This window comes from Eumetopias jubatus, unplaced genomic scaffold (genome assembly GCF_037043125.1).
Source record: "Eumetopias jubatus isolate StellerSeaLion01/CBP00866 unplaced genomic scaffold, mEumJub1_p1.0 scaffold_13, whole genome shotgun sequence".
In the NCBI taxonomy this organism is placed as follows: domain Eukaryota; kingdom Metazoa; phylum Chordata; class Mammalia; order Carnivora; family Otariidae; genus Eumetopias; species Eumetopias jubatus.
The window spans coordinates 386815-413025 of record NW_028274819.1 but is presented as its reverse complement, the minus strand read 5'-3'; the positions used below and the strand labels follow the sequence as shown (position 1 = coordinate 413025).

General features: G+C 63.3%; 4 protein-coding genes and 1 non-coding gene across 9 annotated transcripts; 3 read left to right on the top strand and 2 right to left on the bottom strand.

The window, feature by feature from the left end:
* Window positions 1-1299: 1299 nt before the first annotated feature.
* RPLP2 (ribosomal protein lateral stalk subunit P2) lies at window positions 1300-3290 on the bottom strand. Its single transcript, XM_028094304.2, has 5 exons — window positions 3181-3290; window positions 2879-3002; window positions 2349-2397; window positions 1518-1616; window positions 1300-1434 (listed from the first exon to the last, which is right to left on the bottom strand). Exons 2-5 carry the CDS (start codon window positions 2999-3001, stop codon window positions 1358-1360), a joined length of 348 nt encoding a protein of 115 aa, XP_027950105.1. The 5' UTR covers window position 3002; window positions 3181-3290; the 3' UTR covers window positions 1300-1357.
* On the bottom strand, window positions 2184-2317 carry LOC114201573 (small nucleolar RNA SNORA52). Its single transcript, XR_003607663.1, has one exon. It is a non-coding gene; the product is annotated as a small nucleolar RNA SNORA52 (small nucleolar RNA).
* Window positions 3291-3327: 37 nt separating the features above from the next.
* Window positions 3328-11303, top strand: PIDD1 (p53-induced death domain protein 1). Its single transcript, XM_088017972.1, has 17 exons — window positions 3328-3452; window positions 5178-5565; window positions 6347-6689; window positions 7011-7424; window positions 7741-7950; window positions 8040-8094; window positions 8263-8464; window positions 8550-8675; window positions 8802-8981; window positions 9059-9206; window positions 9325-9460; window positions 9548-9698; window positions 9817-9940; window positions 10019-10137; window positions 10216-10329; window positions 10444-10649; window positions 10909-11303. The coding sequence occupies exons 1-17, from the start codon at window positions 3328-3330 to the stop codon at window positions 11165-11167; spliced, it is 3300 nt and encodes a 1099-aa protein (XP_087874098.1). The 3' UTR covers window positions 11168-11303.
* A 590-nt stretch (window positions 11304-11893) lies between these two features.
* SLC25A22 (solute carrier family 25 member 22) lies at window positions 11894-19891 on the top strand. 4 transcript variants are annotated; one of them, XM_028094303.2, is made up of 10 exons: window positions 11894-11955; window positions 15258-15425; window positions 15530-15655; window positions 15866-15921; window positions 16690-16780; window positions 17299-17417; window positions 17515-17689; window positions 17779-17933; window positions 18024-18099; window positions 18248-19891. In XM_028094303.2, exons 2-10 carry the CDS (start codon window positions 15406-15408, stop codon window positions 18399-18401), a joined length of 972 nt encoding a protein of 323 aa, XP_027950104.2. In that variant the 5' UTR covers window positions 11894-11955; window positions 15258-15405; the 3' UTR covers window positions 18402-19891. The 4 variants fall into 4 exon arrangements, with proteins under 4 accessions (XP_027950104.2, XP_027950101.2, XP_027950102.2 ...); XM_028094300.2 differs by having other exon boundaries at window positions 11900-11955; window positions 15253-15425; XM_028094301.2 differs by lacking the exon at window positions 11894-11955 and adding an exon at window positions 13306-14249 and having other exon boundaries at window positions 15253-15425.
* A 390-nt stretch (window positions 19892-20281) lies between these two features.
* Window positions 20282-22786, top strand: CEND1 (cell cycle exit and neuronal differentiation 1). Of its 2 annotated transcripts, none has more exons than XM_028094261.2 (2): window positions 20282-20364; window positions 21778-22786. In XM_028094261.2, exon 2 carries the CDS (start codon window positions 21876-21878, stop codon window positions 22320-22322), a length of 447 nt encoding a protein of 148 aa, XP_027950062.1. In that variant the 5' UTR covers window positions 20282-20364; window positions 21778-21875; the 3' UTR covers window positions 22323-22786. The 2 variants fall into 2 exon arrangements, with proteins under 2 accessions (XP_027950062.1, XP_027950063.1); XM_028094262.2 differs by having other exon boundaries at window positions 20284-20364; window positions 21853-22786.
* The last annotated feature ends 3425 nt before the right edge of the window (window positions 22787-26211 follow it).

Here is a 26211-nt window from a genome sequence, read left to right as displayed (position 1 = left end):
GCGTCCACAATCCGCCTCTCCCAACCCCCACTCACACTTGCCCCTTGCAGCACATGCTGCTGGGAACCTTGCAATGATGCTCACTTCTTCCTCCGGGCCCATGTTCCACCTGCCAGAGGGTAACCGGACAGGTCTTAGGCCTTCTTTCCCATGCACACTCCTACCCTGCAGACCCCCTTCTCCAGGTCTTGACTCCCTACCTGAGGAAGGCCCTCCCCCCCAGCTGTCCCTTATTACATTCATTCTGTGCTCTTTCCCTGCAGAACTACAGCCCATGGATGGCAGATCCTTTAGAGCTGTAGCCTGGCACACAATAGCTGCACACACCACAGCCTGTTGCTGACCCAGAGCCTTCCTCAGGGCAAGCAGAGCATCTGGTAAGTGGGCTGGCATTGGTGGGCAGAGGACCCAAGGCCCAGGATGGCAGTGGGAGGAACTCTGCCTCTTGCCCCCCACCCCAGCCAGAGCTTGGCAGGAGAGGCACAGGCAGGCCCGCCCCAAAGGGACGTCGTGGTCACATGACCCAACATCACTACCTACAAGCCACTCCCACACCTGCCCAGGCCATGAGTAGCTGCACTAACTCAAAGGACCTACGGGGGGGGGGGTACCTGGGTGGCTCAGTCCTTAAGCGTCTGCCTTCAGCTCAGGTCGTGGTCCCAGGGTCCTGGGATGGAGCCCTGCATCAGGCTCCCTGCTCCGCGGAGAGTCTACTTCTCCCTCCGCCACTCCCCCTGCTTGTGTTCCCTCTCTCTCTCTGTCAAATAAATAAAAAATCTTCAAAGGACCTATTGGGACGGAGTAGCTCGAAGATTATGGCAGAGCCTGAAGGTGAACTGAACCCAACTCTGCAGGGAAACTCGGGATCCCACATGCACCAGGCACCCCCACCCCTCTCTCCTTTTGTGTAACTTAAGAATACTACCAGTCTCAGGGCGACAGAGACCACCCGCTGCTGCTTTTTAAGTTTTCTTGTGTGTCCCCCTGAAAGCTTCACTCTGGGAAGGCCCCAGCAGTTGTCAGAAGCCAGGACTGTACCCAAGAAGCCTAACGTCCCCTCCTGAGCCTACTCAAGGCTTGACCACACCCAAGATCCACAAATGTCCCCCCTCCCAGGTACCTATTTCCGCACCAGATCCCCAGCTTTTCAGGGATTTTCTCCTGCCTGGGAACTCCACCTCACCAGGAAGGGCTCTGGTTTCTCCTGGAATGAAGGCCTACCCACCCACCGTGGGGTGGGGACCCACACCTGCCCTGTGCCAAGGCCACACTCTTACAAAACGCTCACAAGCCACTTCATAGATACATAAAAAGGGTTTTATTTGCCAGCGGGGGGCCGGGGGGGGTGAGCAGGAACCTAATCGAACAAGCCGAATCCCATGTCGTCGTCTGACTCCTCCGACTCCTCCTTCTTCTCGTCTTTCTTTTCCTCTGCTGTAGAGAGAAAGGGAGCAGTGAGCAAGACCCGCAGTGCAAGCCAGACTCCCAGCGGAGACCCCGCCCCAGCCTCCACTTACCAGCGGCTGGGGCAGCGCCAGCAGCAGGAGCTGCAGACCCTGGGGCAGCAGACACGGCGACAGCCCCACCAGCAGGCACGCTGGCCAGCTTGCCAATACCTACGGAAATCAGGGAAAATGAGACCAGAGAAGGTGCTCAGCCTGAAGGCTACCTCAGAGACAGTCTGCCCAACGTATGGAGGCCCACAGCCAAGGGCCAGAGTCACCAGCTCCTCCGTTCTCTGATAGGCAGCTCTGCCTGTGCCACATACACACACCCAGTCTTCTTCAAGTTCCCTATCTGGAAACTTGGCTTCTAGGAGTCCCTCCCCAAGAAACTGAGCCACAGCACCCCATCATGTTTCCAACCCGGCAAGCGCTGAGTCTGCTTGCTGAGTCCAGGTCCTCATCAGTGAGAGCTCAGACAGGGCTGTTTGCTGAGCTGGCTTTGCCTCACTGAGCCCCACAGGCACAGAATAGGCGTCCCAATGGTACAATTTCCAGACACTTCCCATCAGCTCCAGCCTCGTCATCAGAAAACCACCAGTAAAGGAGGCAGGGACCTGCGGTCATCCTGGGCAGTCCAGTCTGTGCTCCCAAGCGCCTCACCGAGAGCACATGGTGAGCAGTGTTTACAAAGCCCGGGTTCCCCTCTGAGAGCTCCACCCCCCCCACCCCCCCACCCCGGCCTGTCTAGAAGCATCCCTGGCACAAGCCCACTGAAGCCTGCCCGCTTCTCTGGGTGAGGCTTCTAGAGTGCTCTGGTCCACAAGCGAAACCTGGCAGGCCACAGGCTGACCAGCAGGCATTAGGATGGACCCCGAGAATGAAAATCCCTGCACACAATCTCACCCTGGGCAATGACGTCTTCGATGTTTTTTCCGTTCAGCTCACTGATGACCTAGAATAACCAGAAGCAGCAATTACCAAAGATTCACTAACGCTCCCCTGGCCTTAACTTCTCCAACCGGGGCAGGGCGGGCCGCAGGAGCGAGCCGGGAGAAGACCCCCAAAGCCTCCAGGCCCAGCTGTCCAGCCCAGCAGTTACCACCTACACGTGGCTTCCCCGAAGACTCGCTCCAAGGGGGAACCAGGGCACTCCTAAGACTCCCCGAGACAAGACAGCCAAGTATTTCGGTGTAAGTCCCACCGCGCGGAAAAATGTCACTAAAGGAGGTGCGCTTCTCTGGAAACGGTCCCTGGGAAGTCTGCGGTGGCGGCGCCCTGACTTTCCCGTCCCTTGCCCCGAGGCAGGCTGGGACTCCGCCTCACGCCCACCCGCCTTGGGGCTGCACCGGGACCCCAGCACCCGCGCGGGCACAGCCAGCTACACTCTCCCCGGAGGCCCGCGCCGACGGCGCCGGAGCCCAGCGGGGCGCCACCTTGTTGAGCCGGTCGTCATCCGCCTCGATGCCCACGCTGTCCAGGATCTTCTTGATGTCCTTGGCGCTGGGGGAGGCATTGCCCCCGAGGGCGGCCAGCAGGTAGGAGGCGACGTAGCGCATCCTGAGGCGGGACGAGAGCACAGGCGGCCTTACCCAGAGGCCTCCCGCCCCGGCCAAGCGTGCTCCGGCCCGGCGCCTCCCGCCAAGCCCCGGCAGGCGCCCGCGCGCCTCCCGCGGCCCCCCACAGCCCCCCACGGCACCGCAGGCCGGCCCGCACCCCGGTCCCGCCGCCCACTCACTCGGCGGCGGAGAAGCCTCACGCGTGCGACCTCGGCGGCGTCAGGGACGGAAAGGAAGGCGGCGGCGTGGGGGGGCGGGGGTAATCCGCTACCCAGAAGTCCCCGGGACCCGCGCGCCGGGCCGTGCGGGCGCCTCCGAGTGACGTCATGCGGCGCCCGGGCCGCGGAGACGAGAGCCTTCGCGGCGTGGTGTCCTGCGGCCGCAGGCCTGCGGCGAACTCCAAGTCCCAGGAGGCACTGCTGCCGGAAGTGCGGGCGCGCCGCCCGCGCGGGTGCACGTGGCCGGCCCTCCTCGCTGGCTGCTCGGGGCGGGGGGGGTTTCCGGCCTCAGGGACCGTGGGCCGCGCTGAGGTGCAGGGCCGAGCGGCTCGGGCTTGGTGGCTCCTCCCCTGCGGGGCCGCGTGGGCTCCGAACTGACCTCCGCGCCCACGCAGACGTCAGCACGTGCCACGCCTTCATGCTCGGTGCCCGGGAGCCTGCCGCAGGTCGGCGCGCAGAGAAGGAGCCGGCCCGGCCCTGCTTCTCCGCAACATAGGTTTTAGAACGAGGACACACGGAAGTAAATAAACGAGGCAGTCCCGGGCCGACGCACACCCGAAGGGATGAGCCGGCCCTAAGATCTGGGGCGAGCACCAGGCAGAAGGGTCGGACGCAGAGGCCCCGCGGTGGCTGGAGATCGGTCCAGAAGCCGACTGGGCTGTCACTACCAAGTATAGTTCATCAAGCACTAGTGTGTTCGTGCAAACCACACCGTTCCTGGGGGTGTCGTCGCTGTCAATACCCCCACTTTATAGAGGAGGTGGGGCGCAGAGGTTTTCTTGTTCAAGGTCTCACACTTGGGGTAAAGTGGAAACCCTCCTGGCAAGGGTGGGATGTAATTACAATACACAGGGAAGTGGCATGTTGTGATGATTGTTTTAGAGTTAATATAATACATGAGATTTACCGTTCAACCCGTACAATTCAGTGGCATTGGGTGCCCTCTCATGACACAGCCACCACCAGCCTCTATCTCGACTGCTTTCCATCTTCCGAAGTTGGATTCCATGCCCGTTAAATAACTCCCTATTCCCTCCTCCAAACCCTGGCACCGACCATTTTTTAATTTTTGTCTCAATGGAGTTTGACTACTCTAGGGGCCTCACTGTGGAAGCATACAGTATTTATCCTTTAGCATCTGACTTATTTAACATAATGTTCTCAAGTTTCATTCACATTGGGGCGTGTGTCAGAATTTCGTTCCCTTTTAAAAGCTGAGTAATATTCGGGGTGCCTGGGTGGCTCAGTCCTTAAGCGTCCGCCTTCGGCTCAGGTCATGATCCCAGGGTCCTGGGATCGAGCCCCACCTCAGGCTCCCTGCTTGGCGGGAAGCCTGCTTCTCCCTCTCCCACTCCCCCTGCTTGTGTTCCCTCTTTCACTGTGTCTCTCTCTGTCAAATAAATAAATAAAATCTTTTAAATAAAAGTCAATAAAGCTGAGTAATATTCTTGTGATTTTTTTTAAGTCCTGGCAGCTACTTAGAAACGGGAGGTGGGACAGGAGTTGGGGAAAATGGAGCCTGGCCAAACTGCCCATCCTGGTGGGAGGGCTGGTGGTGGCAGGGGAGCTGGAAGAAGAGCGTGTACATGAATTGATTTGGGGCAGACCAGGTGAATGAGCACAGATGGGGTAGGCTCTCTTAAGAGTCAGACCTAGTTTGAGGTTCTTGGCTTTGGCACTTACCAGTAGTTATGTGACCTCGGGCAAACTGATCTGACAGAGCCTCCTTTTCCTTCCCTGTGAGATGCAGACAAAGATTGAAGGAGGCAACGTGTGGGGAAGCCCACTGCTGGGGCTCTTGGGCCAAAGTGATTGCCGGTAAAGCAAGATCACAGGAGCTGGGACCAGGTTTCCAGAGGAGGCCCAGGAAGGCTTCCGGGAGAAGGAGGCCCTTGAGGCTGGCCGGGGAATGGCACATTTCGTGCTCTGGCTTCTGGCAAGAGGTGGACGTGAGGCAGCAGTTGCGATCAGCCCCCAAAGCCCTCCTCCGTCCCGAGATTGCACCAGCTCACTTTAAGGGGGCCAGAACGCACAGCTCCAGAGCAGGGCGGGCCCGAGGGCCAGGAATCTCTGAAAGGGCGGGTTTTGCAGCGCGCGACGCGGGCCTTCCCAGCGGGAGAGGCCGGACTGAGGCCGACTCACAGGAAGCCGAGTGCAGCTGGGCTGGCGGCTGGCGGCTGCCGGTTGGGGTCCGCGGCCGCATCGCCAGGGCTGCGGAGAGGGGAGGGACCCGGAGGCCTTCGCCTGCGGTCCCAGCCCCGAGCAGGGGGCGTCCTGACTGGGCGGGACCCGAGGCCCGGCCCGCTCGGGAACGCGCCGGCGGACGGCGCCCACCCTCGAGCGCAGGTACGCGCAGGGCGCGGGCGGGCGGTGGGGACGGCGAGGTCGGGGGCGGGGAGGGGGCGCTCTCCCGGCCAGGACCAGCCCCTAAGCCGTCGGAGCCCGGAATGTGCAGACCACTGCCCTCATCAGCCGACCCAGGTGCGAATAGGAAGCGGAGCGAACCCTCCTCCAGTGGTCAGGAAGTGGGGTCCCATCTCCAGGACCCCAGGCCGCCCAGTGGCTCACACTCCAGCTCTCCCTGCCCCCCCAACCAGTCACTTATCTGACACATACGGGCACAATCACCCCTTTCCTTGCCTGGGCCACTGCCCCCACGTGGTAGATAAGAGTCCTCGGCCTCTGGTCAAAGCTGGTGGGTGTGAAGGTTGGTGATGGGGCTGGACCTGAAAGTCTTATACCCAGAGGGGGCAGGGAGGGGGAGTGGGCAGCCAGGATGACCTGACAGCTCTAGGAGTCTCTTGTTCAAATTTCCACAAGTGGGATGGGAAGCCTCATTTCTCCCTCCTCCCCCCGCCCCCCATCAAGTTCCCCAGGCTCCTCTGCACACAGGTCTCCCTGCTTGCTGCCTTTCCAGTCCCAGGGTTCTCGTTCCCCAGCCCTATTTCAACTCTGATCTGTTCAGCTGCGGCTCTGGGCTCTGTGGATCAGCTGGCCTGGCTCAAGAACTGCCCCCAAGCCAGAATCCCCATTGCCCTGAGTAGGAGGGCCCATCCCCACTCCCTCCCACTCCTCCCCCTGACTCTGCAGCCTCCCCGGGCCCTGCCTGAGCAGGCCTGTTTGGCAGGCTGGGACATGTCTGGCCCCCGAGGACAGCCGGTGGGCGGTGGCTGCAGAGGTGGAGGGGCTGGAGCCCGAGGCAGCTGCTACAGAAGATGCTGCAGGAGATGCTACGGATGCTGTGGATGCGGAGCCTGGGGACCCCCCTCTCCTGGTTGGGAACCGGTTGAACCTGGACCTGTACCCTCGGGGCTGCCACCGGCTGCTGAATCTGTGTGCCCAGCGGCCCCCTCAGCTGCTGCAAGTGGAGTTCTTGCGGCTGAGTGGCCACGAGGACCCTCGGCTGCTGGAGGCCACCCTGGCCCAGGTGCCGGGCAGCCTGCAGCACCTTCGCTCCCTGGTCATCAAAGGTGAGCCCCACCTGGTTCCAGCCCTGTCCCAACCCCGCCCCCCACAAGGTGAAGCTGGCTGAGCCCTGGCTCCTGGATGCTGCAGCTGCCCACTGGGGTCTCCCAGCAGACCCTAGTGTAGGTATTCTTCCTGGGGCAGGTCATGGGTGATGGCTATCAGCTGAGATGAGCCTGCAGTGTCTGTCCCTGTCCCCCATGCATCTGCTGGTGTCTCCATCTGTCCCTCTCTGGGTGGGGTTGGGGTAGCGGTCTGTGCCTCCACACTGAGCTGGGCCCTGGGATTCTGGCTCTGAGGGCTACATCTGCTTTCCCCCTTTCTAGGTGGACAACACCGGGACGTGCTGGGTGCCTGCTCCCGGGGCTCTCTGACCACACTGCCGGCTGGCCTGAGTGGCCTGGCCTGCTTGGCCCACCTAGATCTGAGCTTCAACAGCCTGGAGACACTGCCGGCCTGCATCCCACAGATGCGTGGCCTGAGCACCCTCCTGCTGTCTTACAACAGCCTCTCAGAGCTGCCTGAGGCCCTCGGAGCCCTTCCCTCCCTCACCTTCCTCTCTGTGACCCACAACGGCTTGCAGACGCTGCCCACAGCGCTGGGATCCCTGTCCACCCTGCAGCGACTTGATCTCTCAGAGAACCTTCTGGACACCCTGCCCCCTGAGATTGGAGGCCTGAGCAGGCTCACCGAGCTGAATCTGGCTTCCAACCGGCTGCAGGGCCTCCCGACCTCCCTTGGTGAGTAGGAGTCGTGCCCCTCATGGCTCCCTGGGCCTGACGGGGAGTGCCCTTCAGCCGCTGCCTGGTTTCTGCTGTCTTGTCCTCCACGGGGGGCCCTGCACACACAGGCTTGGCCCATCTTGGAGCCTTCACTCCTCCTGGGTGGCCCTTGTTTGCCTTTCCTTCCCTGGCTTTCAAGGCTCCCTGCACAGATTTTTCAAGCTCCCCGAGTCTGGCCATCTGCTTGGCCCTAGCATGGGTATCCTGTGCTGGCCAGGGCTGGGTGTGGCCCTGAGTGGTCCTCTGCTGGCCCTAAGCTGGCACCTGTCCGCAGTGGGGCTACGGTCCTTGCGGTTCCTTGTTTTGCACAGCAACCTCCTGACCTCAGTGCCCGCCGGCCTAGCCCACCTCCCGCTGCTTGCCCGACTGGATCTGAGGGACAACCAGCTCCGGGACGTGCCGCCTGAGCTACTGGACGCCCCCTTTGTGCGCCTTCGGGGGAACCCCCTGGGCGAGGCTCTGCCTGCCTCCCACAGTCCCCGAGGTAGGCTTGTTGCTAGGAAGAGTCAGGCCACAGACAGGCCAGGATGCAGGTTCCATAGGTGTCCTAACAGCTTGCCTGTCCTGCCGCAGAGACACCTGTGACCCCCGAAATGCCCAGACTGTTCCTGAACTCAGATTTGGACAGGTGTGTGTGGGGAGGGAGATGGGGCTGAAGATGCATGTCACTACCCTGTGGCTCTGTCCATGATGAACACCGTGTTCATGCCCCAGGGGTGTTCTGGAGTTTCCTGGGGGTCCCTGATCCAGCCACACCCCTTCTATTGTCTGACCTGATGCCCACCCTCTCCTGCAGCTTCCCTGTGACTCCCCAAGGCTGCTCAGTGACCCTGGCCTGTGGGGTCCGCCTGCAGTTCCCTGCTGGGGCCACCTCTAGCCCTGTCAACATCCAGTATCGACTCTGGCTGCCGGAGCCACGCCTCGTCCCCTTGGGTCCCCATGACTCCCTGCTCAGTGGGGTCCTGGAGCTGCAGCCCCACGGGGTGGCCTTCCGGCAGGCACGGCCAGGGCGAGTCAGGGTGGGGGGCAGGGGAGGAGGGCCCAGGCATGGGCCCCAGTGCTCACAGCACCCTTGCCTGGCAGGAGGTGGGCCTGTGGCTACTCTTTGTGCCCCCCCGGACCCGGCGTTGCCGTGAGGTGGTGGTCAGGACCCTGAGTGATGACAGCTGGAGTGACCTGGAGACTCACCTGGAAGAAGAGGCACCCAAGGTGAGAGCCCCGTAGGCCTTCCTGGGAAGGAGCACTAGGGAGGGGCTCCCCCCAGCCCCCGGTCAGCCCTGCCTGGTGGCTCTGACCTGACACTGACTCCCCTCTGACCCCACCCCCCATGCCCAGCGGCTCTGGGCTCACTGCCAGGTGCCCCACTTCTCGTGGTTCCTCGTGGTTTCACGTCCTGTGTCAAACACCTGCCTGGTGCCACCGCAGGGGACGTTGCTGTACTCCTCGGGAGATCCTGGGGTCAAGGTCACATTCCCCCCTGGGGCCACCGACGAGCCTCGTCATGTCTGCATGCAGGTGCGGGCAGGGCAGCCGTGAGTGGTGGGTGGTGCCTCGGTGGAAAGGTGAGTGTTCCAGGCACCCGTTTGCCCCAGGTGGTGCACATGGGCAGCAGAGAGCTTCGAGCCCTGCTGGAGGAGCCCGAGGCGGCGGCCAGCCCCCTGCTGTGCCTCTCCCAGAGCGGCCCCCCCAGCTTCCTCCGGCCTGTTACTGTGCAGCTGCCTCTGCCCCCTGGTGTCACAGGTGAGAGGTGGCCAGGTGGCCTAGCTGAATTCATGGCTACTGGGTGGAGGGTGCCGTGCTCTCAGCAGGGGAGCCCCTGCCAGGGATGCCTCAGCCTGCGGCCTGCTCACGTCCCCAGGCCTGAGTCTGGATCGCACTTGTCTTCACCTGCTGTACTGGACCCCTCCTGAAGCAGCCTGGGATGACATCACAGCTCAGGTGGCACTGGAGATCACCCACCTGTATGCTCGCTTCCAGGTCACACACTTCTCTTGGTCAGTGCCCCCAGCCCCAGCTTCCTCAGTCCCCTCCCCTCAGCGAGCCTGTCTGTGCAGCCCCCCCTCACCCCCAGGCCCTCCCAGGTACTGGCTCTGGTACACCACCAAGACCTGCGTGGAGGGCCTGGCTCGGAAGGCCTGGGAGCGCCTGCGACTGCACAGGGTGAACCTCATTGCCCTGCAGAGGCGCCGGGACCCCGAGCAGGTTCTGCTCCAGTGCCTGCCTGGCAAAAAGGTGGGTGCACACTCCAGAGTTCTGGAAGGGCCGCGTCGGGAGGGCAGAGGGCCTGCATGGGGGTGCAGGGCGTTGAGCTTGGAGCCAGTGGGTGTCCCGTCCCCCCCCCCCCGCCCAGGTGGATGCCACCCTGCGGCGGCTGCTGGACCGGTACCGAGGCCCTGAGCCTTCTGACACGGTGGAGATGTTCGAGGGCGAAAAATTTTTTGCTGCCTTTGAGAGGGGTATTGACGTGGATGCTGGTACGCTCCCCCCGCCCCTAGAGACAGGACGCTGGGGTCCATTCCCCAGGCTCCCTTCTGAGCCCATCCCGCCCCCAGACCGCCCAGACTGCGTGGAGGGCAGGATCTGCTTTGTGTTTTACTCACACTTGAAGAACATGAAGGAGGTGTATGTGACCACCGCCCTGGACCGGCAGGCTCAGGCTGTGAGGGGCCAGGTGGGTCAGCGGGGTCGGGTGCCCCAGGCTGCCCGGGCAGAGGCCAGAACACTGAGCCCTATCTCATCCCAACACTAGGTGTCCTTCTACCGGGGAGCAGTGCCCGCGGAGGTGCCTGAGGAGGCAGAGGCTGCCCGGCGGAGGAAGGGCACAGACTCCCTCTGGATGGCCACTCTGCCCATCAAGCTGCCGGTGTGGCTGGGGTGGGGGACAGCATGTGTGAAGGGGGCAGGGGCGGCACGGAAGCCCAGGGCTGGTCGGGGGGGGGCAGAGGGCAGGGTTCACTGCACTCCTTCCTCCTCACAGAGACTGCGGGGATCCCAGGGGCCGGAGCAGGGACGGGGGACCAGCCTCTCCCTGGCTCCTCTGACCCTGGGTAATGCCGAGACTGGCTTCCTGACCCAGAGCAACCTGCAGAATGTGGCTGGTCGCCTGGGCCCTGACTGGCCAGCCGTGGCCCTGCACCTGGGCATGCCTTACCATGAGCTGCAGCGCATCCGACATGAGTTCCGGTGAGTTCCTTTAGGCATCCTGAGGCTGGCTCTAGATCAGCCTCAGGCCTGGGTCCTGGCTGCCAGGAGAGCTTTTCATGAAGCTGGGTGAAGTTCCGTCCAGGGTGAGTGGGGAGAGGGCAAACAGGCAGGAAAGGGAGGGTCTGGCCACACCTCACCCAGGGAGCAGGGAATCCACCCGAGGAGGGTGAGCAGAACCTTGGGTGTGATGGCTGGGCCTCTCAGTCACCATTCTCCTTCCCCTTCCACCCCCACCCAGGGACGACCTGGATGGCCAGATCCGTCATATGCTCTTCGCCTGGGCTGAGCGCCAGGCCGGGCAGCCAGGGGCTGTGGGGCTCCTAGTACAGGCCTTGGAGCAGAGCGACCGACTGGATGTTGCTGAAGAGGTGAGGGCTGTCTTGGAGCTCGGCCGCCAAAAGTACAAGGACAGCATCCAGCGCGCAAGCCTGGCCCCCAGGGACCTTGCCCCACCTGAGCCTTCAGCATCACAGTCCCCAGAGTCTGCCCAGGCCTAGACCCCACTGACTTTGGGCTGGTCCCTGATGTACCCTGACCAATGGTCAGAGGCCCCCATTTTCAAGCTTTTCCTATGTATGGGGACAGTGACCTCCCACGTGTAACAAATATGTACTGTTATTGTGCTGGCTGCTTCTCAGAGCTCAGTTTATTTGTTGCGTGGAGGAGGGGGTGGAAGGCAAGGGTTGGCCTGAGATCAGAGGCCCCGGCGCTGCTGGGAGGGGACCTTGTGTAAAGACTTCACTATCTTCCCCCCCCCCCCCCCCCGTCGACACCCCCCTCGCTCCTGCTTCCTCCCATGTGCCCAGGAGGGAGAGGAGCTCCAGCTACAAAGTAACTGTGCAGCACCAATGGATACAAAGTCACCTGTGTGCTGGATTGTGCATCCCCCAAGTTGGTGGGCAGGTGCTTGGCCAGATCAGTCCCCTCCCAGAGCCCACTGCGCGGCCACGGACCGCTCCTGCCCTGGGACACCCTCTTCCCAGCATTCCCTGCCACCCGTCGGCCCGCCGGGGCTAATCCCTGGGTCCATGGCCCATGTAGGGCCGGGAGGCCCAGAGACCAAAGAAGGGCCATTTGGGGACCCGCGGCTGTGGCCACGCGGGCGCAGTGGCCGCGGCGGCCGGGAGGGGGAGCCGGAGCCCGCTTGCCGAGGGCCGGGGGCAGGGGGCGGAGCGCGCGCCGCGCCGAGCGGACGCGCCTCCGCGCCTAAGAGCAGCCGGGCGCGCGGCACGGCGGGGAGGCGAGCGCGGCGGCGGCGGCGGCGGCGGCGGCAGCGCAGCGCGCGGTGAGTGCCTGCCCGGCCTCTCCCTTCCGCTGCGCCCACCCGACTGCGGCCCGACTGCGGGGCCCAGGGGCGCCGAGGCGGCCGGGGGAGGTGACGGCTACCCCGACGAGACGGCTCCGGGGGCTGGGGGGGGGGGGCCCGGGCCGGCGGATGCTCCGACCGGCTGCCGCCCGGGTGTGGGAGGCCGTGCTCGACCCCGGGCGGTGCCGGGCGCGCTCCCCGCGCACACGTGTCCCCACGGGGTGGGAAGCTGGGGCCAGAGCCCCAGAAGCGGAGGCCGGGCTGCGGGGGGCGCACACGTGGGACCCTGCCGGACTTGTGTGGACACATGCGTGGCTGGAGTCGCCATCGCCTGGCGGGGGCGGCGTGACCGTCTGGGTCCCGTCCGGACCTCCTCCAGAGGGACAAGGGGCCTGAGCCGGCCTCCGAGCTGGAGCCCGCAGCCCCCACCCCAGGCCTCCTTTGTTCGCGGGTTGGGGCCCCTCCGACAGGATAGAAAGCGTCCCCCGCCCCATGGGGAAGGGACGCGGGGAGATTGAATGGGCAGCCAGCGGCCAGTGCCAGACTCCGATCTTCACCCACATCGCCTTCCGTGGGGGGTGGGGGAGGGGGAGCTCAGCGGCTTCATTTGTGGGAGATTTTACTCCTGGGAGGGTCTGGAAGTAGCAGCAGCAGCCTGTGGCTGACGTCTGTGGGCAGCGCTGTCCACTGCCTGCGTTCCTCCTTAGTTTACCTGGCTGCAGACGTGGAGACGGGGACGGTGAGGGCTGACAGCCCCAGGCCTCAGGCCTGGCCAGGGTTGCTGGGTTTCTGTGGCAACACAAGGTGCCCGGGGAGGTCCTTCCACAGATGTCTCCTAAGCAGGGGTGAGAACCACAGAGTCAGGACCAACAAAGGGGGGTTCTGGGTCCAGTGGACCCCTTGCCAGTCTCCCAGGCAGAGCCCCTTCATTCTCATTGCTGTCAGGCCGGGACCCTCTTCCCTGCTCCAACCTGCAGCCTGAAGCATGTACTGTGAGACCCTAGACTCACTGTCTCCCTCAGGCGTGGCATCCCTGAACCTGCCTCTCTTCCTGGCACAACTGCTCCCCTCCTCACCTTAGACACTCTGACTCCCGGGACCCCCATCACCCAGTGTCCCTTAATCCTGGACGGGAGGTGGGGTCTGGTGATGCTCAAGGAGGCTGAGTTTACTCAGTCCCCCAGAGGGCAGGAGTAGGCCACAGGGAGACTGCAGTGAGACTATAGACCCTGCCCCTGGGGCAGCAGAGAGCTGGCTGTAGCCGGTCTACACCTGGAGGTGGGTGGGGTGGGGGTGGGGAGGGAAAACTCAGGTTGAAGTTCAGAGATCAGACTTTTATCTGCAGGCTAGGGCATGGGGAAGCAGGTGCTGGGGACAGAGGCCCAGGGCGTGTGTGTCGGGGACCCCCTTGGCCGGGCAGAGGGCTCTGGGAGTGCCCGTTCCCTTGCCCTTTGGACCTACCAGGTGAGCAGTCCTGTGGGTGGCAGCCAGAGGCCTCTTGAGACCTAGCCAACGCTTCCCTGCCCCCCCCTTTTAAAAGATTTTATTTATTTGAGAGAGAGAGAGAGAGAGAGAGAGCACGAGCAGGGGGAGGGGCAGAGGGAGAAGCAGACTCCCCGCTGAGCAGGGAGCCGGATGCGCTGAGCAGGGAGCCGGATGCGCTCGATCCCAGGACCCCTGGGATCATGACCTGAGTCGAAGGCAGACGCTTAACCACTGAGCCCCCCAGGCGCCCCAGTCCTGGCCTAGGGTGAGGTTCCCATGAAATGTGTCTTCATCCAATAGACACACAGGTCTCACGAATAGGAGTAGGCACAGACCCATCTCCACTCCCACGGGACCAGATTGTCCACACAGAGGCCCACAGGGGGCCTGGGCACAGAGAGCGCCCCATCCTCTGGGTCCCAGAGCCCTAGACAGATCCAGCCTGCAGGCTGCAGGCAGGAACCCACGGGGCAGCCGGGGTCGTGGTAGCCACGGGCTGGGGTTCCTGTGGATGGCTGGTCGGGCTTGGCTGGGTCAGCCTGAGTCAGGCCCACTGCCCTGTGTGCTGATCAAGTGTCCGAGACTGGGCCCTGCCTCTCAGAAGCTGTCACGCCCCCTCCCATCCCACAGCGCTAAGAGCCAACTTGCCCAAAGTGAAAGAGAAAGTCGCCCCCCCCCAAGCTGGCCCCGCCCCGCCTGGCGGCCAATCCCCGCAGTGGGCACCTCCCTCAGCCCCTGGATCTCCTCGGTGAGCCTTGCGGGTTGTAGTCCTGGAGGTGCACCTCAGGGTGAGCGGGACTGTGGGCTGCGCAGGTGGTGGGGCTGGAGGGGCAGGGGACACAGGGGCAGATGGCCCGGGCAAGCTGAGGTGAAGGTCACCAGTCCTCAGAGGGACCAGGGGTGTGAGCCAGCCTTGTGACCCTGGGTGGCAGTGCTGTGGGTGAGAGCCCGCGACAGCTGGCCTCGAGGGGGCCCAGGCAAGAGGCGGGGGAAGGCTCCAGGGCTCTGGGGGGCCCCCGACAGGAGGCTCCGGAGGCCGGCTTTGCCCTGTCTCTAGTGAGAGGGGCCCCGTCTCCCCCAACCTCCAGAGTGGATAGGTGAACCATCCCAGGGAGCCTCAGTCAGCTGTCCCCTTCCCAGCTGCCCCCCACCCCATGCCCCGAACTCCTCCGAAGCTTCCAGAGGACCTGGTGTGTGTGTGTGTGTGTGTGTGTGTGTGTGTGTGTGTGTGTGGTGTGATTCCTGGAAAGGGTGGATGGGAGGGTGAGTGCAGGGCTGGGTGTGGGTGAGCATGGAGCTTCTCCAGGGGGACGGGCTGTCTGGGGTCCATGGGGGGGCTGCACCTGGCGTGGCAGTATTTACCTGGGTAGCTGTGAGCTGAGCCCAGGTTGGGGGGTGCTCCTCAGCCCCTCCAGCCTCCATCCTGAAGGGGGGCAGGCGCCAGCTGTGGCTGCCCGAGGATGAGGGGGTCACCGCAGTCCGGGGTTGAGATGCCTGGCTGGCAAACTCACTGCCCCAGAGGCGCCTGGCCCTTTAAAAGCAGAGTGCACTCCTGGGCGCGTTCAGTGTGCACGTGAGTGTGTGTGAGCGTGAGCGAGGCCAGCTGGGAGGACGCACTGGTGCGGGGGCGGAGGCGCCTTGAGGGGAGACCGGGTGGCCCTAGGGATGGGTGAGGGGCTTGGTGCTCTTGCGTGAGACCTGGGGAGGGGGTGTTTTGGGGGAAGCTTATTTCTCTGCTGTGCCTCTGAGTGGTCTGTCCCTCCCTCCCCTGATTCCTGTACCCTCTTCTAGAACAGAAGCCCGTGGTTTGAAATTCCCCATTCCCCGGAAGGTGGAGGACCGCCCCTTCCCCCTCTGTCCCACCCACGCTGCGCTGCCTCTCTGTCCTCCACTGGCTGGGCTGGCATCCACCTCTCCGGCTCCCACCTGGGTGCACTCAGTTAAATGGCTGATAAGCAGATCAGGTCAGAATGCAACCCTGCCTTTGCTCTTGGCCCCACCCCACCCCGTGTGTGGTCCTGACCTGTGGCCGAGGAGGCCACTCCTGACACTCCCTCTGCTCCCACAGTCTGCCAGCCAAGCTCATCAATGGCGGCATCGCTGGGCTGATTGGGGTCACCTGCGTGTTCCCCATAGACCTGGCCAAGACGAGGCTGCAGAACCAGCAGAATGGCCAGCGCATGTACACCAGCATGTGAGCATGCCCGGTGGGGGCCGTGGGCCTGGAGCCCCGTGGCGGGGGGGGCAGGTTAAGGCTCAGACTCAAGCCCTGCTCCTGCATCCCCCACCCTGACTGACAAGAGGGGAAACTGAGGTCAGGGCTGGTCTGGGGAAGCTCCCGTCTGGGTTAGGGCCGGAGCCATTGCTGGCCCTGGGCTCACCCTTCCCCACCTCTTGGCTGCAGGTCTGACTGCCTCATCAAGACCATCCGCTCAGAGGGCTACTTTGGCATGTACCGCGGTGAGGCTGGGGATGGGGCCGGTGTGGGTGGCACCCTCCTGCAGTCTCAGAGGGGTCCTGCTGTCACGGCTGGGAGGCAGGTGGCAAAGCCAAGCAGGGCGGTCTGCCGGGGCCTGGTGTGTATGTGTGGACGTGGCCTGTGGGGCCCGGGGGTTGGGTGAATGGCACAGGTGGGCTCTCTCCGGGGAGGGGCCGTTCTCAGCGGCCCTCCCAGGGCATCAGCCCCATCCCCCGGTTGTTGCCAGTGCCGGCCGGCAGGCTGCGTCTTTACGGTGCAGGTTGCAGCCTTCTCCCCTGCCTTCCAGCGCAGGTGGGACTCCATCTGTGCTGGGAGGCGGGAGGGCGTGGGGCACTACCGCAAAGCCGCTTAGGGGACAATCCCCAAGCCTGGCTTTGCCCAGACACTGTGCAGCGGGACCCGCCCCCCCCACTCTCGCTCACCCTGGGCCTGTGTCCTCCACCCAGTTCCCCGCCCCCCCCCCCCCCCCCCCGCCTCAGTGGGAGCATCTTCTGTCCTCCAGGGGAGGTGTTCCTCAGGGAGGCCAGAATGGGTAGATCATGCAGGGAGGGTGAGCAGGGTGCCTGGAGGAGGCCCTGCCCTGTCCCTGCCTGGTCCTGCCCCACCTGGCACCAATGTGGGTGAGAGGGCAGGAGGAGGAGCCAAGGAGTGGCTGGGGTGGGGCTCTGCCAGCTGGGAGGCCAGTGCTGGCTGAGAGCCTCCCCAGCCCAGGCCCCTGACCTGCCTGTGCTCCCCCCTGTGCCCCAAAGGAGCCGCTGTGAACCTGACCCTTGTCACCCCAGAGAAGGCCATCAAGCTGGCTGCTAATGACTTCTTCCGATATCAGCTCTCCAAGGACGGGTGAGGTGGTGAGGGGCTGCGGGCCAAGGCTGTGAGGGGGAGGGGTCTGTGCCTCCCGACAAAGGACAGAAGCCCTGCCCCTCACCTCCTCCCTCTGCTCCTCCCTGCCTCCTGCACAGGGAGGGACGCAGATGCTGAGTCAGCTGTGCTTTGGCCCCCCCAGCCTGTGTGCACCACCCCCTGTAGGGTGGGATCTGCGGGGGCACTGACTAGCTTCCCCTTGTCACCTGAGGGTGGGGCTGAGAAGCTTGACCTCAGCGTCTCTACTGCTCTTTGCTTGAGAATGGCCCTTCCACCTTCCCGGCCCTGCTCGTGAGGCCATATGGCTGTTGGGCTCGGTGCCCGTTGCTGGAGGGCCTGAAGGGGTATCTGAGGCTGGCGGGTGCTGTACTCCTCCAGGGCTGCATCTGCCTCAGCCACTGCCCCCCCCCCCAGCCCCCACACGCCCAGGGCCATGGCAGCCCCTAGGGCCGCGGAGGCTTCTGCGTCACACCACGGCCCTTACCTCTTCTCTCCAGGCAGAAGCTGACCCTGCTTCAGGAGATGCAGGCCGGCTGCGGGGCCGGCACCTGCCAGGTGATTGTGACCACTCCCATGGAGATGCTGAAGATCCAGCTTCAGGACGCAGGCCGAATTGGTGAGGGCGTGGGGGGCACGGAGGGTGAGCCCTAGCCCCTGCCCAGGTGGGAGGCACTAGGAGAGAGAGCCAACAGGCCCATCCCTTCTCTCACCAGCTGCCCAGAAGAAGTTACTGGATGCCCAGGCCCAGCTGTCGGCCCAGGGGGGCGCCCAGCCCTCCATGGAGGCTCCGGCTGCCCCCCGGCCCACAGCTACCCAGCTGACCCGGGACCTGCTTCGGAGCCGGGGCATCGCCGGCCTCTACAAGGGACTGGGGGCCACACTGCTCAGGTGGGAGCGATGGTGAGGGTGGGAGGGGAGGAGGGAGGCCTGCGCAGCACACACCTCTGGGTCACCAGCGTCCCTCCCTCCCCCCACAGGGATGTCCCCTTCTCCGTTGTGTACTTTCCCCTCTTTGCCAACCTGAACCAGCTGGGCTGTCCCTCATCCGGGGAGAAGTCTCCTTTCTATGTGTCGTTTCTGGCTGGCTGTGTGGCTGGAAGTGCGGCCGCCGTGGCCGTCAACCCTTGTGATGGTCAGTGCCTGGGACTGAGTCGGCGTGGGTGGGGTGTGGGTGCAGGTGTAGGTGGGCTGGGCCCCGTGCTGACCTGCACGCCCTCTGCAGTGGTGAAGACAAGACTTCAGTCGCTGCAGCGTGGCGTCAACGAGGACACCTACACGGGGTTCCTGGACTGTGCCAGGTGGGATGGCCCCACGGGGGTGGGGTGGGGGGCGGGCCAGCAGCGGCCCTGACCACCCTACACGGGGTTCCTGGACTCTGCCAGGTGGGAAGGCCCATGGGGGTGGGGGGGCAGGCCAGCAGCGGCCCTGACCACCCTCTCCCCACAGGAAGATCCTGAAGCACGAGGGCCCCGCGGCCTTCCTGAAGGGTGCCTACTGCCGTGCCCTGGTCATCGCCCCGCTGTTCGGCATCGCTCAAGTGGTCTACTTCCTGGGCATCGCTGAGACCCTGCTGGAGCTGCTGCAGCGACCCCAGCACTGAGCCCGGCGGCCACCTGCGCCCTCCAACCGAGTGGGACCAGAGTGGGGCCGGAGCCAGGTGGCCCGCCCAGGACTGAGCAAGAGAAAGTCTCTCCCCACCCTTCCCACAGGGGTGGGAGGAAGCAGAGGAAGGGATGAAGGGTCCACATGGGTGGTGCACACAGGGGCCCCTTCGGGGTCCTGCCTGCACGACCACTGGGATCAATGTCTTATTTATGTAGAAAACGCAGAAATCTTTACATTCCTGGAGCCAGCCCCCCGCCACAGCTCCGCCCCGGCCTGAATACCCCCAGGGCAGAGCTGGTCTCTGGGCTGGGGCCCCCAGGCCTGGGCTGGGCAAGCGGGACCCTACCCTCCAGTCTACCAGCTCTTGTCCCCAAGGCTTGGCCCCTAGTCTACAAAGGGGACCCTGCACAAACCTATTTATTAACTTGCCGAGCACAAGTGCTCTGTCCATCCCTGTGTCCATCCGTTCAGCCTGTCCTGCCACTGCCCTTCTTGCCTTGGTCAGGACTCCACTTTGCCCCCCAGCCAGCCTTGCAGGAGGATTGGGGTCTCCTGCGCCCCATGTTGAGCCAGGAGTCCCAGGCAGGGGGTCACACTGAGTTCTGACTCCCAGGGCAAGCCCCTCCCCCCACTCCACTGTGGGACCCAGCATCCCTCCTGGTAGGCCTCTACCCCCACTCCAGGCTGGGGCCTGCAGCGTGTGAGGTCTGTGTGCATGTGCAGATGTTCTGGGGAGCAGGTTGTGTCCACCAGCCCTCCACTGGCCTGCCCCTCAGAGACGGGGCTGGGGGCGGTTGGGGTGGGGGGTTGCTGGCCTCACCCACATGGCCAGGTAATGTATGTGTGTCTGTGTACGCCCTAGGCTCCCCTCTGACCCCATTCAGGAATTTATTTTCCCAGTGTGGTTCTTGCTGCACCTCAACAGACCCCTCTTCTGAGACCCCCCCCCACCTCGGGTCCAGTATTGGCCAGTGGGGAGGGCAGGCATGAGGACCAGTATGGAGCCTGGGGGTACTTGCTCTATTTCCAGGGGCAGGACCTGCTCCCTCAGCCCTCCCAGGGCCCACCCTACTCTCTGGGCGTCTGCATTAGGCCTCTGACCACAGTCCATAAGCTCTGCCCTCCCGGGACCGCCCTCCTATATTGATGTTGTGAATTGAGGCAGGCCAGAACCGCCCTGCCCTGCCCTGCCCTGCCCTGCCCTGCCCTGCCCTGCCCTGCCCTGCCCCAGGCCACGTGATTGTGTTGGTGATTGATCCTGATGTGCTGGTGCTGTGTACCCCCACCTGAGCTCCCTCCTCCGAGGCCCCTCCCGGTGACACTACCTGGGGCTCAGGCCGGGGGGACCCCCAGGTCACGGCTGTCCCCGGGAGCTGCCCTCTCCCACCACATCTGTACCTTGGAAGCTGCTGCTGCTTACAGAATTATATTTTTTCTTTTCAAGAGTTTTAAGAAGTTGTAACTTTCTGTGTCTTGTCTTGTGAGAAGATGAATAAATATTCTAAGTAGATACCTTCTCTCTGAAATCTGTTAGAGTTGCGGGAGGGGGAAGGGAGCCTCTCTTTTTGGAACCGGCGCAGACCTACCTCCGTCCACCCACCCGCCGGTCGGCACAGGAACTGGGAGGAGGGCCTGGGCTGCGGGCCTCCCGACCCCGCGCTGGCTGGACTGGAGGTGCGGGAAGGGCAGCCCCCTTTCTTCCCTGACGGCAAGCCGCCCTTGGGGTCCCCAGAGCGCCCCGCCAGCCAGGGGAGCCGGGGTGGCCGACAGGGGGCGGAGCCGGCGGTGATGTGGCCCCGCCTCCTCGGCTTGCGGCGCCGAGAACAGTGCATTGTGGGAAACTCCCAGTCCCCGCCGCCGCCGCCGCCGCCGCTGCCGCCGCCGCCGCCGCCGTCGCCGCCCGCCCTGGTCCCGCGGACAGCGCGCAGCGCCGAGGTGGGAGCGCCGGGAGCAGCAGCGTAAGACAGCGGGGGCTCCGGGGCCTGGGGCCCGGGGGGTGACGGGGCGGCCCCGCGGGGCGAGTGGGCGGCTCTCGCCTTGAAGGTCACTGGGGGCGCAGGCCGGGCCCCTGGCTCTCTCCAGCCCTGCGGCTCCTGGGAGGGGGAGGGGGCGCTGGCTGACGTCAGTATGAACCAAAAATAACGGGGTATTGGGGGGGAGGAGACCACCTGCCCTTTGCAAACTTGACGCCCAGGGGCTGGGTGCCCATCCAGAACACCAGGGGTTGAGGGGCTGCTGGGACTCCCCGGGAAGGGGGGCAGCAGCTGGGCTGCTCACTGGGACACCCCCATTATTCTGTGACCTACAGGTGACCTTCAGGTGTGGCTCGTGTGCCTGGCCTAGGTGGAAAACCTGGGCCGCTGCTTCCCACATGGACTCCCTCCCACTGAGGGGGGTGTTTCTAATCCTCTTGGAGAAGAGGCAGACGGGGTATCTAGGTCTTCGGGGAGAGATGGCTCATGCCCAGCCCAGTAACCCCAGTACCCAACAACTCAAACATTGAGGATCTGGGCCAAGCTTTTCCTCTAGTCTGGAGCCCCCATCTTCTGCCCTGGTCCAGGTTTGAGGATGCTGAGGTTGAGGACATGGCGTGTGTCCACCCCAGGCTCACACCAGGGACCCCCCCCACACACAAACACACATACACACACTGCCCTTGCCCCAGAGGCAGACACAGCTCCAGACTCAGGAAGGACTCCCTGTCCTTGAACTGGAGCAGGGGAAGCTGGTCTTGGGGGTGGGTACCAGGAGCTGGGGAGGGGCAGATGGCTTGCCAGGAGGCACAGGGCCTGTCACTGCCTGCCCGACTGGCTTCTCCAGCCCCACGGGGAAACGCCTCAGGTGTGCTGTACCCCAGTTCTGGCAGCCTTGGGCCCATTCCCACCCCACTGACACCAGAGAGCCCAGACTCTGGGTTCCTGCCCTGCCCCCCTCTCCCACTTGGACCCAGTCCTCCCAAGAAGGTACATAGTTGGTTCTGCCCAGGCACACCATAGCTGGCACACTCTCCATTGACCATATATCCTCCTCGGGACTGGGTGGGCTCTCACTTCCCCATCAGGGCCTCCCTACCCTGGCCCGATGGAGATAGCACATGTATGGGCAGGACCATTGTGCAGATGGCTTGTCTCATCCTGCACCCCCAGTTTGTTCAGGGCCAACACGCTCTGCCTGTGTGGTTGGAGGGGCTTCTCAGGGAGTGGGGGGGGGAGCAGCTGGAGAGCAAGCCCTGGAAGAAAACATCCTGAGTGGAGTCTCGGGGCCGGGGGGATGGTCCAGAGAACTAGGCAGGATCTCTATGGGGACAAGATGGTAGGGGCTGAACAGGAGGGCTGAGTCTCTTGCCACAGCCTCACTGTGTCTCTCTCCAGGCCTAGATAATGCCCAGGGGTGAGCTGTCCTGAGCTGCTGAGTTCCAACTGCCTGTCTGTCCACGCACACCCCAGGTAGCCTGCCAGCACCACCCACCATGGAGTCCAGGGGGAAGGCGACCAGCAGCCCCAAGCCCGACTCGAAGGCTCCGCAGGCGGCTGCTGAGGCCAGAGCCCCGCCGACTGCGGATGGGAAAGCCCCCTCAGCTAAGCCTGGGAAGAAGGAGGCCCAAGCAGAGAAGCAAGAGTCCTCAGCGACCCCCACCCCAGCTGCCAAGAAGACCGCGGCCAAAGCAGACCCTACCCTTCTCAATAACCACAGCAACCTGAAGCCGGCCCCCGCAGCCCCCAGCAGCCCCGAGGCCACCCCTGAGCCCAAGGGCCCTGGGGATGGGGCTGAGGAGGATGAAGCCCCCAGCGGGGGTCCAGGGGGCCGAGGCCCTTGCCCCTTTGAGAACTTGACCCCCCTGCTGGTGGCTGGGGGTGTGGCCATGGCAGCCGTAGCCCTAATTCTTGGTGTGGCCTTCCTGGCCCGGAAAAAATGATGGCTTGTGCCCAGGTGGGGGCACAGCCACTTCCTGTACAGGTCTCAGGAGCCTAGTGCATGCCGAGCTCACATACAGCCGTCTATACATCCATACGTGCGTACCACATAGACACGTATACCCCTGTGTGCGTACCACATAGACACGTATACCCCCGTACACGCAGAAGGACAGACGCGGACAGGCCCCCCAGCCATGGAAACCAAGCCCGCTCGCTGGCCCCCAGCACTTACCCCTCCCAGGCTCCAGCATGGGGCAGTGGGAGGAGTGGACCTTGAGTGTGGCCCACCTGCCTACAAGCAGGTGGACGTGTGCCAGCCGGTCCCGAGAGGCCCCAGTGGCCCCAAGCACTTCCTGGCAGCAGAGTCTGGACGAGTCCCCAGGGCTGGGTAGGGGTCCGGGATGGGCTCCCACAAGGGCCCAGCCCTTGTAGGGACATTAAAGGGTATGGCTGTTTCACTCTCCCCATTTCTGCTCTTTGTTTGTAGCTGGGCAGGGTTGGGGGGCCCATCTGGGTAGGGCTGGGCGGTGGGCTGACCCGAACCAAGCCCTCACGGTGGCACCTCAGCTTCCGTGCCACCTTTGCCCACCACCTGCACCCTGGCTGGGTGGACAGACAGCCCAAAGGCCGGTCTGGGGCGGGGCTCCCACCATTCACCCTCTAACTTTGCCCCAGGGGAGCCTCTGAGGCTGGGGCCACCTCACTTCCTGCCCTGACTCCTCCTCGTCTTGCAGCAACTGTCCTTGGGGCATGTGAGAGCCTGGCAGGGAGGCCCGGGTTGGGGGTGACCTTGAGGATCTGCCCAGTGGCTGTGCTTGCCCCGCCCCCGGAGACAGCCCCTCCCACCTCACCCAGCGTCCTTTGATTCTAACAAGCCTATAAATGCAATAACAGAGTAGAGCTGCTTGGTGGGTAACCATCACCTACATCCACTGCCCCGTTGTACTTGCAGGGAGCCTGTGTGTGCAGCCCCCCATCGGCACATCAGATCCCAGCTTGGCCCATGGCACGGTGGCGGTGCGCAGGCTCTGGAGGGTGGCCGTGGACACTGTGGGCACTGACCCAACCTTGCCTGGAACCCTGGGCCTGAGCTGAGGTTGAGTCTGAAATAAACTCTTGTCTAATGGCTGGGCTGGTGTCCTCACCTACCTGGAGTGGGAAAGGCAAGGGCTTCCCACCGGGTTGTGGGGGATGGTCATGTAGCCACACCACCAGGCTTTCCAGGGAGGAATAGGGAGCTTCAGATGCCACTGGTCCCCCACCTCCTGTCACCCCCATGCCTTTGATCCTGGGCCCTGCCCCATCCCAGACAGCCACACTCAGGCCTTGCTGCCGGCCCTGGCCCTCAATGGACTCCCACCCCTAGGCCTGGGCTGCCAGCCACAGTGCTCAGGGCAGGGCTGGGACTGGAGTGGTAAGGGCATGGGAGGGGGATGGGGGACCTCGCTCTGACGTCTGAGACCAGGGGGTGTCTTTCTCCACCACTGTCTGCAACGAGCTCCCCATCTGTGCAGGGCACAGAGGAGACTGGGAAGATGGGCTCTCCTCCTCTTGCCACCCCACTGCCCACAGCTCCCTGAGCCCACTCTGGCCAGATGACCCAAATGGTCGGGCCTGCCTGCGCCCCCAGCTGTGGGCAAGGCTGTAGGGGCAGGGTCTGGAGGAGCAAGGCCCTGCTGGACCCAGAAACACTCCTGGGGGCTTTGTCACCCTGGGCCCCTCCTGCCCCCAGCCTCTTGGAGCTGACCTGTTGGGGGGCATGCCCTTCCCTTCTTTTCCTGGTACCCACCCTCCCAGAGTGGCACACCCGGTCCCTGTACCCGCATATCAGGCCTAGGCAAGTCCGGAGAACTTCCTTGGAGTGAAAACATCCAAAACAGACCTGACATCCTCGCCCAGGCACGCCCGTCCTCAGAGTCCTGGAACTGCCTCCTGACTCCCCCGCCCCCAAACACACACCCGGCTCCTCAGAGTCCTTGAGCCACCTGGCCAGAGCCGGCCACACAGGGTGGGGGGCTGTGGAGCAGGGCAGACACGGCCCAGAGGTCCAGCCTCCAGCCCCCTGCCGCACAGGGGCCAGGGCTGCTGCCCTCTGGCTGTGCGGGGTCCCTCTCCCCTTTCCCCATTCTGTGGCTTGCACCGTGAGCACGAGCTCTGTCATCTTCAACCAGAAGTCCAGGGCTTGGCCCCTCGACGTGGATACCCCACCCGAAATTGCCCCTCATGTTCATCAATTCATAGGATGCTGATCTTGTTTCCAAATAGAGCAGTGATGAAAATCCTTGTAACGCGCCTGGTGCCTGGTGTCTCTGGGGTGGGATGTGTGTATACGGCATGCATATCTTTCTTTTGTTTTATTGTGGTAAAATACACGTAACATAAAATTTACCACCTTAGCTATATCGAATGCACAGTTCAGGACCACTAAGCACATTCATTTGTGCAGCCGCCCTTACCAACGGTCTCCAGGACTTTACAACTTCCCAAATGGAAACCGTCCCTGTGAGACACCGACCCCCATCCCTCCCCCGGCCCCGGTGCCCACCGTCCACTCTCTGTCCCCGAGTCACCGACCCCCATCCCTCCCCCGGCGCCCACCGTCCACTCTCTGTCCCCGAGTCACCGACCCCCTTCCCTCCCCCCACGCCCACCGTCCACTCTCTGTCCCCCCGAGTCACTGACCCCCATCCCTCCCCCGGCGCCCACCGTCCACTCTCTGTTCCCTGTGAATCTGGAGACTCTAAGGACCTCATGTGGGGGCAATCCTGCAGTATTTGTCCCTCTGCGTCTGGCCTGTCTCACTCAGCATCACGTCCCCCAGGTCCACCCACACTGTGGCAGGTGTCAGCGTGTCCCCCCGTGTTCAGGCTGAGTGACGGTCCGGTGTGTGGACGGACCACGTTTATCCGCTCGCCCGTCGATGACGCTTGGGCTGCTTCCACCTTTCCGCTGCTGTGAGTTAACACTGCTGTGAGCGGGGATGCGCTCGTGTCTCCTCAAGCCCCTGCAGCCCCTTCTCTTGGGTACACTCCGGCAGCTGGATTGCTAGGCCGCGCGGTGGGTGCATCTTAAACCCAGCTGCTCCGGCTGGAGCCTGGGGGTTGGCCGTGAGGGCCCTGCTCCCCTCACCATGGTGACACAGGGCAGGGTGAAACACTAGATTTTGCTCGTCCAACTGAGGCAAACTGGCCTCTTCTGGTTGTTTCTCTTTGCACGGATCTAATGTACTTCTTTTCACAAAGTTCTTGGCCATTTGGGTCTTGCCTTCTGTGATTTTTCCTGTTGGTGCTATTTGTCTGTTTTTCTGTTGGACAGAATGCCTTCTTCTCATTTATTTGGAGGACTTCTCTACATGTTTTGCCTACCGAGCCTTTGCCGAACTGCAAACATCTTTGCTCAGTGGCTGGCTTCCCTTTTTCTCTGTCTCCTGAGCACAGAAGTTCTAAAGTCCGAGTTTATCACACGTAACTCCTGTTCCCCTTACCATATACGCCTTGGGATCTCGGTTAGGAGGAAGGGTACTCTTCCTTACTCCAGGCTAATACTCTTGGCATTTGCTCATGTTTAGTAAAGGGCATGTTTCAATCTATCTGTGGACCTTAGGTTTTGAGCGTGGAGTGAGCTGGAGATCCAATGTGACTTCTTTTCCACCAGAAGATCCGATGGAGCACAGGAGGATGGTTCCTGCCAGCCTGAGGCTGCTGCCTTGCCTCTCACTTCTCAGCCCAGCCAGGCCTGTTCTGAGCCTGGGTCGGCTAACACCACTGCCTGTCCGTGTAGCTTTGCGGTAGCCCTTGGTGATGAGCTCCTGTTTCTTTATTTCTAATTTCGCACAGATACTCAGTTCCTGGAATCCCCTCCCTAGACTGTAGGACTAGGGTAGCTGAG